Source organism: Castor canadensis, chromosome 8 (assembly GCF_047511655.1).
Source record: "Castor canadensis chromosome 8, mCasCan1.hap1v2, whole genome shotgun sequence".
Taxonomy (NCBI): Eukaryota; Metazoa; Chordata; class Mammalia; order Rodentia; family Castoridae; genus Castor; species Castor canadensis.
In genome coordinates, this window is record NC_133393.1 from 124,006,727 (window position 1) to 124,021,076 (window position 14,350).

Below are 14,350 nucleotides of genomic sequence, written 5' to 3' on the forward strand. Positions count from 1 at the left end.
TTATTTTTAGAAATATTCTTATTTTCCTTAATATGCGTTTTAAACCTGGGGGTATCAACAGTGAAGGATTTATTTCTATATTCCACATTATTTTTTAAGCATACTTATTAGTGAATTATTGGGAATTATAAGAAGTTCAGAAGGTGAATATGGTTGAATATAGAATTTTTGAACTTGGTGAAACCACAATAAGGAGGGGACTAATGTAAAAAGAAGAAAAATAGAGGAGACTCTCTAGGTGCTCCGAGGGACGACCGAGGTTCCGGATGTGAGAGCGGCGTGGAGACTCGGGCCCGAGGTTAAGAACAGAAGATGCATCTGGACTTCCCTCAGAGCCATCTGTGTTTTTAAGCTTCAGGTGGAATTTGGGATTCTCTGGCCGTAAACCACGCTTGCTTGATGAAAATAGAAATCAGTTTTACCTTCTTCAGTGGACAATTCATTACCTACCATAATTCTCCCACTGAATACATCCTTGTGGTTCTTTAAGCCACAGAAAAACTGCCCAAGCTTCTCTGACATCTGCCCTGTCAAGTATCCAAGATGCTAGGTCCTGAGGGAGGTGAAGGCTTTGTTGTCAAACTTCGTGGCCTGCTTTGGTCCTGCTCGATTGAGGATGTGCAGAACTTTGTCTCCGACTGCACAATTCACGATGGGGTCGCAGGTGTCCATTTCATTTACACTAGAGAAGGCAGGCAGAGTGGTGAGGCTTTTGTTGAACTTGAATCAGAAGATGATGTAAAATTGGCTCTGAAAAAAAACAGGGAAAGCATGGGACACTGGTACATTGAGGTGTTCAAGTCACACAGAACCGAGATGGATTGGGTGTTGAAGCACAGTAGTCCAAACAGCGCTGACAGCGTCAATGATGGCTTCGTGCGCCTTCGGGGACTCCCATTTGGATGCACAAAGGAAGAAATCGTTCAGTTCTTCTCAGGGTTGGAAATCGTGCCAAATGGGATCACACTGCCAGTGGATCCAGAGGGCAAGATTACAGGGGAGGCCTTTGTGCAGTTTGCCTCACAGGAGTTAGCTGAGAAGGCGCTAGGGAAGCACAAGGAGAGAATAGGGCACAGGTATATGGAGGTGTTTAAGAGCAGTCAGGAGGAAGTTAGGTCATACTCAGATCCACCACTGAAGTTTATGTCTGTGCAGCGGCCAGGGCCCTATGACCGACCAGGGACAGCCAGGAGGTACATTGGCATCGTGAAACAGGCAGGCCTGGAGAGGATGAGATCCGGTGCCTACAGTGCAGGCTATGGGGGCTACGAGGAGTACAGTGGTCTCAGTGATGGCTATGGCTTCACCACCGACCTGTTTGGGAGAGACCTCAGCTACTGTCTCTCAGGAATGTATGACCACAGATACGGAGACGGCGAGTTCACAGTGCAGAGCACCACTGGCCACTGTGTCCACATGAGGGGGCTGCCCTACAAAGCAACCGAGAATGATATTTATAACTTCTTCTCTCCACTCAACCCAGTGAAAGTTCATATTGAGATTGGCCCTGATGCAAGAGTAACAGGAGAAGCTGATGTTGAGTTTGCCACCCATGAAGAAGCTGTGGCGGCTATGTCAAAAGACAGGGCCAACATGCAGCACAGATACATAGAACTGTTCCTGAATTCGACAACAGGGGCCAGCAATGGGGCTTATAGCAGCCAGGTGATGCAGGGCATGGGGGTGTCTGCAGCCCAGGCCACACACAGTGGCCTGGAGAGCCAGTCAGTGAGTGGCTGTTACGGGGCGGCTATAACGGTCAGAACAGCATGGGTGGACATGACTAGTTTTCTAGGAGCATTTGAGTTGTTTCAATCAAATTTTCACAGGCAGCCAAGAAGCAGTGAAGAGCAGTTTATAACTCTAGAGGAGCTGTGGGACCCATTTTGCACCATGAGTTTGTGAAATCTGGATTAAAAAATTACCTCTTCAGTGTTTCCTCATGCAAACTTTTCTTCTAGCATGTGATACTGAGTAACCTAGAACTATTTTCTTCCGCTATTCTCGATTAACGTTTTGGTAGTGTACTTCAGAGTGATGTTATCTAAGTTAAACTAGTTTAAGTATGTTAAATGTGGCTCTTACACCACACCACAGTGAGCACATTGGGGAGATGTACTTTTTTGGAGAACTCAAAGGTGCTAGATCCCTAATTCAAAGAGAAACATTTCTCATGTTTGTTCATTCTAGTTTATATTTTCATTTAAAATCTTTTAGGTTAAGTTTAAGCTTTTTAAAAGTTAGTTTTGAGAATTGAGACACAATACTAATACTGTAGGAATTGGTGAGGCCTTGACTTAAAGCTTTCTTTGTACTGTGATTTCCTTTTGGGTGTATTTTGCTAAGTGAAACTTGTTAAATTTTTTTGTTAACTAAATTTTTTTTTCTTAAAATAAAGACTTTTTCACAATGAAAAAAAAAAAAAAGAAAAATAGAGGAGATGAACCAACTCAAGTTATAATACATATATACATGGAAATGTCACAAGGAAATTCCTGTGTAGCTATCTTAAACAAAAACTGTCATTTTTTTCATTTATAAAATCAGAGAACAGGAAGATGGAATATGTCCTAAGGAGGTAGGAGGGGGGCTTGGTAGCAGTGGGAGGGGAAAGGAGGTTGAGAAGTGGTGTGAGAGAGTGAATATAGTGTAAATACTGTGCACACATGTATGTAAATGGAAAAATGATACCTGTTGGAATTATTCTGTGAACAAGGAGAGAAGGGGAAAAAGGAGAATGGTGGAAAGGGTGAATTCAAGTATTATGTATTTGATATTTTGTAAAAACTTTTGTAAATGTCACAACATACCCAAACCAGTACAATACAAATAAATAAATAAATAAAAATTAAACAAACAAAAATATATTTTTTCCAAAAGTGAAGGACAGGAAGGTAAAACAGGTCCTGTCTGAAGGTTGGTACCTGTGGGTTGGGGGTAGATATAAGGAAAGGGTATAACAAGGTGACTGTAATAGAAATATTATATACTCATGTATAAAAATGGAAAAATTTGAGACATGTTGAAATTATTCCAATAATGGGGGAAGAGGGAATAAAGGAGAATTATGGAAGAGTGAATTTAACTATGATATATTGTAAGAATTTTTGTACATGTCACAATGTACCCCCAGTACAACAATAATATAATAAAAAAAGAAAAAAAACAAAATGCAATTTATATAACCTAAAAAAAACTGTAGAGATTTGGTAGCATTAATTGAGTCATGTGATATAAATTTGGAAGACAGCCCTCTTTCCCTAAAGAAAGTTTTTACTCACTTATCTTATTATTTACCTTATTACTTATAGTGGCTAAATTTAAGGTCAATCTTTCTAGGAACCCTACCTCTCAGTACAGAATGACTCCTTCTGCCCATACTAAAATCCATGCAATCTTAAATTGCTAATCCATAACTCTACCATATGTTGCATGTCGCTTAGTATTTTCTCATCACATGCTTTCTCTCATATGAGAAAGTTAGATCCAAATATAAATACAAGCATTATCAAATATATATAGATAAATCTATATAGATATCCATATCTTTATCTATCTATCATCTATCTATCTATAGAAAGAAAGAGAGAGAACAAGATTCCAAAAATGAGACAGTTAGAGGAGACTAAGGGAGGAGGAAGAGAAGAAAAGAATGATAGTGAATAATATTGAAATACATCACAGCTGAGCAGGAACAAGATAAAATGAAATGCACTGAAAAGTGTCCAACAATAAGGGATAGGGAAAAAATGGTAAGAAAGAGTAATAGATGGTGTTAGACCAATATATTCACAGGTAAAACATCAAGACAAAACCTCGTTGAACAATGAATAGACACTTAAAAATGAAGGACAGGAATGTAAAACAGATCATGTTAAGGGTATAGTAATTGTAGGAGGGAGAGAGAAAATAAAGGGGATAAAGAAGGGTGAACATGGCTGAGGTCCTTTCTATACATGTGTGAATATGGAACATTGAAATCTGTCAAAGTCATTTTGAGAAGGTGAGTGGAAGGAAAAAAGAGAATAATAGAGGGGATGAACCAAACTTGGGTACAATGTATGTACATATGGAAATGTCACAGTAAAACTCTCTGTGTAATTATCAATCATATATTAATAAAAACATTTGGTGAAAAGATTTGACTCACTCTAAAACTTTCAGATATAGAGAAAATGCTAGAAGATTTGGGTTAGAAGCTGGTAATACACTTTTCTCTTTTTTGGAAAGCCCATTTTAACAGTCTTTTCAATTTTTTTAATTTCATCAGCTTTTCTTCTTGTAAAATGAAAGCAGTTTTCTGATTCTTTTATAGGACTATAATCTTAGAACAACTGGCTTACTCTCCCACTAGGGCACTCCACAAAGCCGTTGAAATGACAGTAGTTTGCTAGGTCATGTCAATTTATATTTGTTCCCAGGTTATTGGGAACTAAGCACTTATCTCTTTACAAGAGAATACTGTTTATCTCCCTGAGGCACACTCAACAATTTCAACAGAGGGCCAGATATATTTAGTCTTGTATAATCTCATGCCTCAGCTGGTTACTCTAAAATTTAAAATTGAATGAGTAACAAAAAGATCCAAATGAGTTTACTAAATTATGGAATATATTCAAATATCTTCATCTTACTATATGGAATGAGATAAAATTCAGCAAGAAGACTGTGATATTGAATACCGAATTTGCAGTACTCTTAAAAAGAATAACTTAAAATGACCCTCTTTCTTTAATGAATATCTAAATGATGAGCAACAGTGCCATATACAGCCTATTGAATAACAAACATTTAAATCACCCAATTAACTAGAAAGCCTAAAAAAATCCAACTAATGTCTCTTTTGCTACTAAAGATAGCATAAGTAATATTTCTACCCAAAAAGGAATAAGTGATTTAGAGAGCTATCTATTACTAATATGTCAACAACACAAGTAATTTCTCATATTTTTTCTAGCACTGAGCAAACTTTTAGCATATCTCTGTATCTGTTTTTTTAATGTGTAAAATAGGCTCTTGCTATTAACTATCTCATCTGATGAAAATTTTAATCAATGTAAAGTGATTTAAAGAATGCCTGATACATTGTAAACATTAATGGGTTAATTTAGTCATTGTCATCATTATAAATGAGCATCCTATATCTTACCCATGATTTTAAAATAAAAGAAAAATACTTACAGGTATGCAATAATACTCAGAATATACTAGCCACATACTTACTCCTTCATCTATTCCATTCCCTCAGTGCTCACCAAGTATTTGAAAGAGAATTCTAATAAATAAATACACATGGCAGCAAGGACATTAGAGTAAGGGAGAATATAGAGGGTGTCATGAGTAAGAGACATTCCAACATATGTGTTGAACCATAAGGTTGTAGTAACAAAATAACAGGAAATTTGTAACAAAAGACCTGAACACAAATTCCTGAATTAGAAGATGTATATATCCCTAGACCAAATAGACTAAAGACAAGAGATTGGCAAAAGAGAGGAATAAAAGTATCCTTCTGAAGTAGGAGATAACACTGGAAAATAGTAGAGAAAATGAGAGCATTTGGAAGGTGGAATTTATAGGATTGAGAGCATGAATGATTTCTAAATGTTTTATATCCTGCTCACCATCTCTCTGTGCACAAAAAGGGCTCCAATTTTTAGTTTTTATCAATCCCCATGGCATGGTTATGTCCACCATGGCCAATTTCAAGATTTCAGCATGTCATCATTGAGAATGATGTTGGAAATAAATGTTTACCACCTGCTCTTCTGAGTTCTTATCCACATCCAAGTAATCTTTAGTTTAGGGAGAGCAGTGTGAGAACAGGGGAAAACAGGGGCTTCTGAGAAATATGGGAGAAAAGGAAATGTTTTGGGTTAATAACTAGAAATTTCTGCCATATATTCCTTCCTCTGGCCTAGTGTTAGAAAGTCATTGAGAGCAGAAAAATCTCTTTGAATCTCAATCTTTCTGATTTATATTTAGGCTTATATCTTCTTATAGTTTTGGCCAGGACAGAACAAAGTAGTATGAGGATATAGGATAGAGGACAGACTCAAAGAACATATTGATTAGAAGGAATGGTAACGAGACCATACTAATCAAGACTTTGAAATATAATCCCGTAGTTATTTAGCAAAAAGTAAGAGATCATGTAATTCAAGATGGTAAAAAACTAAAGCCATTTTTATGAAAATCATGAATCTAGCAATGATATAAACTGCTATTATTATTAAAGGTAACACAGTTTGGAAGATAGTAAATAAATTAGTAAAATTAAATCATCATAAATATTGCCATTAATCTGTGATAGATTAAATAATTTTGCATAAAAACAGGATGCATTGTGTACATTCTTTATCAGGTTTGATTTTAGTTTGGAACTCAATAATTTGATTCTGCTTTTGAATGAGTAATGTATAATTTGACTTTCCCAGGAGAATTAGTATACATACACATACATACTCATCTCTAATCATAGACTTTCCAGAAAGAAATTAAAATTTTGGAATGAACAACTAATTTTGTCTGCTTTGGAATATTTTGAACTTGCACATGGCCAAATTTTGTGAAATGGACTTTCAGGATCACAGCCAGTCTTCATCCCTATGTTATAGATCCCACACAGAGAACTTGCAATCCATTCTTGATGGAGAACACAGTGTTCAACATGATGCTCTTATAACGACTTGTTGAGAGGAAAATGGGGTAAGATGTCAGAGCAGACATTGGACATTTCTCCATTCGACATTGTGAATGAGGAGAGTCAGAGTAATAAAAGTGAGATAATATATGGAAGAGAGGAAGAGAAGAGCACTAGGAACACAAGAAAAGGAGAGGCCAGCTGAAAAGCACAAAGAAACAGAAATGCAACAGTTAATTAGGAAACAGTCTGCTGCTCCAGGATCAGCTGGTAGAAGGGGGTGGGGAGATTTTTGTGTGTGAAATCAAAGTCTCCACCAAAAGGTAAGCTAAGCAGCCTTAGCAAGACACTGGAAGAGCTAGGTGTAGTGCAAGCCTATATCCTCTGCAAGCTTTAAACTCAGTGTAAGAGTATGGTGAGACAATGAATTTTCTTGCTAGCATGTCAAGCAAGCATGAGATAAGAAAGTTTTTCACTCCCCATATGTCCGAGAGCTATAGCAAGGTACTATCTTGAGAGACTAATGATTGGAAAAAGAAAAAGTACATATATACCATAGAGTATTATTCAGTCATAAAGAAGAATCAAATTATATAGTTGACAGGAAAATGGATGGAACTGAAGATCATTGTTGAATGAGATAAACTAATTTGAGAAAGACAAATGGCATATTTTTGTTCATATGCAGAATCTCGACCCAAAATAACAATTGCAATAATGATAATGTGGACTTTTGGGAGGTAACTAGTGGGAGAAGGAGGTGGAATAAACAGAGGGATGGGGGTGAAATATGATTGAAGTATATTATATATATGTAGGAATAGCAAAATTCACTGAAAACTGTTAAAAATGAGAGTAAGGAAGGAGAGGGACTAAGAAGTACATTGTGTGCATGTGTGGACATATCAGAATGAAACCCCTTTGTACAATTCATTCATGTAAATAAAATAGAAAGAATAAAATTTTGAAAAATAAATTTTTGGAAGTTTGCATAAAATAGATCCAATCTTTGTGTTATTACTCATTTATCTTTGCAGATTATCAAAATCATATATACTTAGAGAATATTGTTTTAACTCTTGGGCTCTATTTTTTTCATACTGCTATTTGACCTTATTGACATTAATTAGTTTATAATCCAGCAGAAGAAAACTCATACAAAATAAACAATTGTAACACTGCAGAAACTTTGTGAACAATGACATCTCTACATCATACAATGCTTTCTTATGTCAACATCATACAATTCTCCCTTTATGAAGAAAGTTCTCTTGATTCTTAATGTTAGGAAAAATTTATGTCTCTCTTATCAATTCTGAGTGTATAACAATGTATGCCTTTATCTTTACTTCAGCTAATGAGAAACTGAATTAACTACTTTTATTTTTTTTAACTACCACCCCCACTCCAGCCATAAAAAAAAGGCTCAATAAATTTAGTGTCTCCTACCCTACTTCTGTTCCTAATCCTTCATTTGATTATCTTTTACGCCATCTCATGAAGTAGTTGTGTGTATCTACTTCTATTACAATACGCATTTATGTTCCACCTTGGAGTGTTTATGGAACAAGATAGTCACATATTACTTATTTATATAAATTGTCATATCACCAAGATGTTTACATACACATAGCAAAATGAACAAATATGTCAATTATGTGTAGAATTTAATTCAAAGTCCTAATTATGTAGGAATTGAAAGGAGTTGTGACTTTTAGTGAAGTACAATATAAATTATAATTGCCTACTTTTTGATCCCGTAAACTATGTGAATCACACTGTTTTGCTATGCTCCTTCCGAGGGCTCAGAAAACAGGCTGAATAATTTTGTTTTATCACAAAATTTGGAAATAATTCAATATATACTAGTGGACAACTTCTTAGTGTCTACATTGAATTAATTACATTATGTTAAAACAAGAGTAGATAAATAGGACCATACAATTAGTTGATGATTTGGCTATAGATATTTTTACTAAAATATTCTGACAATCTCCACAAATACAAATGCTAAAAACAAGTTTACAGAAGTATTTTTTCTTCAGAGATAAATAGGTAAATAACTATTACTAATATAATTTAAATTATTCCCTAAAAATTCTGCCAATAAATTAAAACATTAGTTGCATAGTGTAAATACTCTTTAAGATATTAACATCTAAGGTACAATGTTTTAGTGCAAAAAAAGACTTGAGCACATCTACATTTCTTAAAGCTATGTGATATTGAACAAATTATTCATTCCCACCAGGCATCAAAAATTGAGTGAAATGGGGTGCATGTCAGGACTGTGCATGAGTTCTTTTTAACAGAAAATATTTATTAAGTTCTTTAATAAATTATGTGTACACAGCTTTTTAAAAGTTAATTAGAGGAAATAAGCAAATTGGGGTTATAATCCATATATACATGGAAATATCACAAGGGAACACTCTATGTAGCTACCTTTATCTCAAACAAGCTAAAATGTCATGTTTTTTGTTTTATCTTTTCTCTTTTTTCTTCTACAAAATTGGAAAACAGGAGGGCAGAACAAGTTCACCCAATGGGGAGAGCTGGGACCATTGGGAGAGGGGGGTGTTGGGGAGAGTGGGTAGGAAGGTGAATACAGTACAATAAAATCTGTATGCATTTAAGTAAATGCAAAAATGATACCTCCTGAAGCTACTCCAGGAATTAGGGGATGAAGGAGAATGGCTGGGGAGATGAATTCATGTATGATATATTTGATACATTGTAAGAACCTGTGTAAATGACACAATGTACCCCCACACAACACACCAATAAAAAAAGTTGGCTTTTTGCAATGAACAGATAGATGATAGATAGATAGATACATAGTAGATAGATAGATAGATAGACTGGTATCTTTAAGTCTTTTTATGCTATCTTTTAAATTGTCATCTGCATGAGTTCTCAAATATAGTAGCTGAATAATAAATATCTCTTCTCTCTTATCATCTCTAATTTTCTGATTGAAATGATAGTATCTTTTAACCTATCTTGGTTCTTTTTCACATTACATGGAATCACTTATGCTCTGCTCTTCTTCAAAACATATGCATATCCTTTGATATGCTGTAGGTACTGGCCATTTTCCCCATATTTACCATGATTAACATAAGTTCATTTTATATTTAAAAACTGAATTATAAAGTGCTTTTCTGAGATATCTTACCAAGCATTTTGACCAAAATTTACATCAAAATTTAATCATGCACTATTGTTTTTTCTGAAGAGTGGCAAGTGAGCTTCTTTATCTGCTTTCTCTTTTCTTTTTTGTTTTTACTAATGGAATCCCCATGGGGCAGATGACCATGGAGTTACAAGCAGGATTTCCCAACTTCACTTGCTGTATGGTGTGGCCATATAACAAATCTCCAGCCAATAAAAATGAAAAAAAAAAAAAGACATATCCACATTTATGACACTCTTAGAAATTCTTGTTCTGATTTCCTTTCAGTATTAGAAACCCTGTTGTGGACAGCAGACCTTTTCTGCCAATTCTGGATTTTTTACACTTGAATTATTACATTAGCGTGTTATAAGATTTTTATAAAATACAGAAGCCTCTGTATTCAGTTATCACAGAATCTTAATCTTTTTCTAGCCACACAATTTACCTTAAAGTATACTTGTAAATTGAAAGATTGTATTATAATAAGAATATTTGCTATAGGTGGATTATAGAACTCCCCCTTGTAAACTAGCATAGTTGCTGGAACAAAGTGGTCATTCATAGATTTTTTTTTAATTTAAAAAATAAGAAGTATTAATGCTTTAGTAAATGAATGACAGAATGAACTAAATAAGTATAATAATGAACTTATTGGATAACATTCTGAATTTTTCTTATTGTTTCATCATTTTGACTAAAGATTTGGTGACAGTAAACAAACAAAACCAAACGTTGTTAGAACATGTGTGAATGTGAAGGAATTTTTTTTCAGTAATCACTAATTATGTATATGTTAGGTGTTTTCAAATTCTGTGTCATTATAGAAAAGCCATAGTTTACCTGTCACATTCCTTTCTGGGGATAAAAGTATCTACTGAGGCATTTAACTTTGAAAAGACCCAGGGATTTTATTATAAAAGACTTAGGGATTTTATTTTTTAGTTTTGTTTTATTATTGAATTTTTATATTATATTTTATTGTTGAAAACATTTACCAGGCTGTATTGGTGAGTTTGAAGAGCACGTGGCATACTGTGCATTGCAACAAAGGACTACAAAGGCAGGGAAACCATGTGTCTGGGTTTGTCTGACTCGGTCTTGCTTACTCCACGGGTGTTGGATAATCACTAACAACTGTGACTTTCACTTTCAAAGTACCTTGAATTGGACCACACATGTTAGTTATAAGGACAGATTAATCATTTGTTGTCAACTAAATTGATATTTTCATAATCAAAGAGGAGACTTGAACAATAAAGGAGCAGAGAGAAGAAAATGAAAAAGAAGAAATGTGGAAAACAGAATTGACCTCATGGGGGCTGGTGGAGTGACTCAAGTGTGAGGCCCTGAGTTCAAACCCCAGTACTACCAAAAAAACAAAACAAAACAGAGCTGGTGCTATTTACATTAAGATTCTGTACTGGTAAAATCATTATACTGTATTGATACACACTAATTTATTTTCCTACACAATTCCATTTAACTAACGAATATCACCAACTACTAGGGAAATAGTCTGTTGGGAATTTGGCTAAATGATAAATATAAAGGATTGTGTTGGTAGTGGTCCTTAGATAAGAAAAGTCCATTGTTTGAACAGTAACATTAATTTGCAAACATTTCTTTACTTTTCCAGAATAGGAATGCCTGTTCATTCCTTGGCAGGATAAGAAATAGGTTGTACGGTTTTAACTGAAGATTTTTTTCTATTTAACATTATAGCTGCTAGCACAAGGTAAGATAAGTAGTGTGAATGAAGAGAGTACAGATATCTTAGCATATAAAACAAAAAGTAATTGGAGTAGTGAATACACTAAAAAATAAAGCCTACATTCCATTGGGGAACTAAACTATCAGTATTTTATATAATTCTACGATAGTTTGACTGAAAATAACTGCAGAAAATTACCATAAAATGGCCATTATTTAAGAGTTTAAATTAAACATGGTTTGAAAGTGATATACTTAAAAAAATATTGTGCATGTTGTCTCATGCCTGTAATTCCAGCCTTTGGGAGATAGAAGCAACAGCTATCACAAGTTCAAGGCCAACATGGGATATGAAAACAAAACAAAATCTACCAACCCTAACCCCCAACTTTGTGAATTTTTTAGACATGATGATACCATAATTACAAAAGGAATTTCTGTTTCTGTTTCATTTAGTCAATTTTTTTTCCAAAATCTTAACAATAAACATTCAGATATTCCCAAAGCCTTTAAAGGTAATGCCGTTAGTCATTTAGGTAATACATAGTTCTGGGAGAATCATTAGTTTTTCTTTTTCTCTTGTGGCTGAGCAGAGTATCGAGAGTAAGTTAAGGTAATTGCTAGTGACAGAGAATAAAAACTTTTTTGCCATTTAAAAAAAAATGTTCCTTTAGCAGAGAACAATTGAAGAAATCTGACTAACAATGTATTTACTGAGTAATAAACTTAGCATCACTGACAGTAATGTAGCCAGGAAGTACCATTCTTCCTATTGTGGTACAAAATAAGGTATACCAAGGTGTGATATTACTGTCAAAAAAATCGTTGAGGCCAATCAAGCCTTTAGATCTTATTTTCACTTTGTAGGAAAAAATGAAAGAGGAAGAAATGTGAAAATTACTATTAGACAATTGGGCATTATTACCAAAAACAGAATATGGAGCATTGTGTTTGGTTTTATTGTTCTACCCTCTTCTCATCAACTGCTTCATTTTAAACAATCACTGTTCAATAAGTCACAGCTTTCCTTTTTACGGAATTTAATGTCTACATATATGATCTAATTTGAGATGCATCACAATTTTGGGAAACAGATACAGTTATACTTACTTTAGAGATGAACCCAAGACTCTGAGGGAAAAAATAGCACTCTATCTCCTAAAACATACTGAATTCATTAATGTAAGAATGTTTCTGAGGAACTTCTCTGGTTACTGGGTCTCTGAAAGTTATGTAGAATTTGGCAAATGGTGATATGTTTTATAGAGAAAAATGAGGCTGGGAACTACGTTAAGGGATAGTGAGGGAGAAGGAAGAGCACAGTTATATGATTTGTATGGTATGGTTGGGAGTCTTTTAGAGATTTGAAGTGTGTCTCAAATAAGCGGGGAAGTGAGCCAAGAAGGCATCAGTGGCACATACCTATAATCCTAACTACTGGAAGCAAAGATCAGGAAGATCATGATTTGAGGCCAGCCTGAGCAAATATTCACAAGACCCTATCTTGAAAATATCCAACACACACAAAAAAATGGATGGAGTGGCTCAAGTGGTAGAGCATATGCCTGGAACCATGAAGCTGAGTTCAAAACCCTGTACTGCCAAAAAAAAAAAAAAAAAGACAAGAAGGCACCTAGAAACAAAAAACAACAACAAAAGCAAAATAAGCCAACATAAGTAGGTGGATGGGGTGACCAGGCCTGTACTCCTATCTAACTTCAGGAAGTTAACATAGGATGATTTCAGTTCAAGGCCATCCTGGACAGAGTTATCAAGGCCCTCTTTCCAAAACAAGCTAGGTATGATGGTTCATTCCTGTAATCCAGGTCTTTTAAGAAGTGGAGGTGGGAAAAAGCTGAAGACCCTAGTTGAAAAACTAAAAGCAAAAAGACTGGGGGTGTGGCTCAAGTAGTAGTGAGGATGCCTGGAAAACAAGAGTCCCTGAGCTCAATCCTCAGTACCACAAAAGAAAAAGTCAAAGGTAAAAATGTAAACCTTCCCAGGCAGCAGAAGCCAGAGCAAATGCAAAGGGCTTGTTGTAGACAGGAGTTTACCAAGCTGAGCAGAGAGCAAGGAGGAGGAGAGAGGGCTGAAGAGGAATGAACAAAAAGCAAAACAGGATCAGTGAGACAGCTGAGGGTGAGATCATGGAGGGCTTTGGAGGTTATTTTTAAATACTGTAAATCTGAGTGAGAAGGACAGCAAATGGAAGATTTTTGTCAAAGAAGCAATTTGTTTCATGTTTGGTGCTGTAATTTTTCCAAATCACCAAGAGGTAGTGGTTGAGGAGAGGACTGTCACAATAAGAGGTTTGTTAGAATAAGATCTCAGGAATGAGGCTTCTGTGACTTGGACCAGTAGTTAATAGCAGAGGTGATAACAAACAGTCAGATACTGGAAATATTTCGAAGGTATGATCTAAAGGAATTTGCAGCTATGTGGTTGGATATATGACAGGAAGCACAGTGAAAGAGTTAAACTGGATCACTAAAGTTTTGGATTTAGATACCTAGAAACATGAAGTTGGTATTTATTGAACTGAGGAAAACTGTGAAGAATCAGGTTTGGCAGAGAGGAATCAGGATTTGCATCTTAAACATCCCAGAGGAGCAGTGAAATAAGTAAGTAGGTATTATGAGTCTATGTTGCAGAAGTGCAGACTAGCCATATAAATTTAGGAATTAGTAACATGTAGATGGTACTTAAAGCTGCCAACCCTGATAAGATGGCCAGGAGTGGAAATACAAAAAGGAGCATTCTTAGGGTAAAGGTCTGAGCATCCTATTTGGAATATCAGAAAGATAAGGGGAAGATGAGCA

General features: G+C 35.2%; 1 protein-coding gene across 1 annotated transcript; it reads left to right on the plus strand.

Moving 5' to 3' along the window:
• The first annotated feature begins 212 nt into the window (after positions 1-212).
• On the plus strand, positions 213-2,396 carry LOC109677491 (heterogeneous nuclear ribonucleoprotein F-like). The gene has a single exon (XM_074084068.1). The coding sequence runs from the start codon at positions 544-546 to the stop codon at positions 1,903-1,905; it is 1,362 nt and encodes a 453-aa protein (XP_073940169.1). The 5' UTR covers positions 213-543; the 3' UTR covers positions 1,906-2,396.
• The last annotated feature ends 11,954 nt before the right edge of the window (positions 2,397-14,350 follow it).

Excerpts from the sequence above, each read along its gene's own strand:
- LOC109677491 (XM_074084068.1), top strand. The coding sequence starts at position 544 with ATGCTAGGTCCTGAGGGAGGTGAAGGCTTTGTTGTCAAACTTCGTGGC.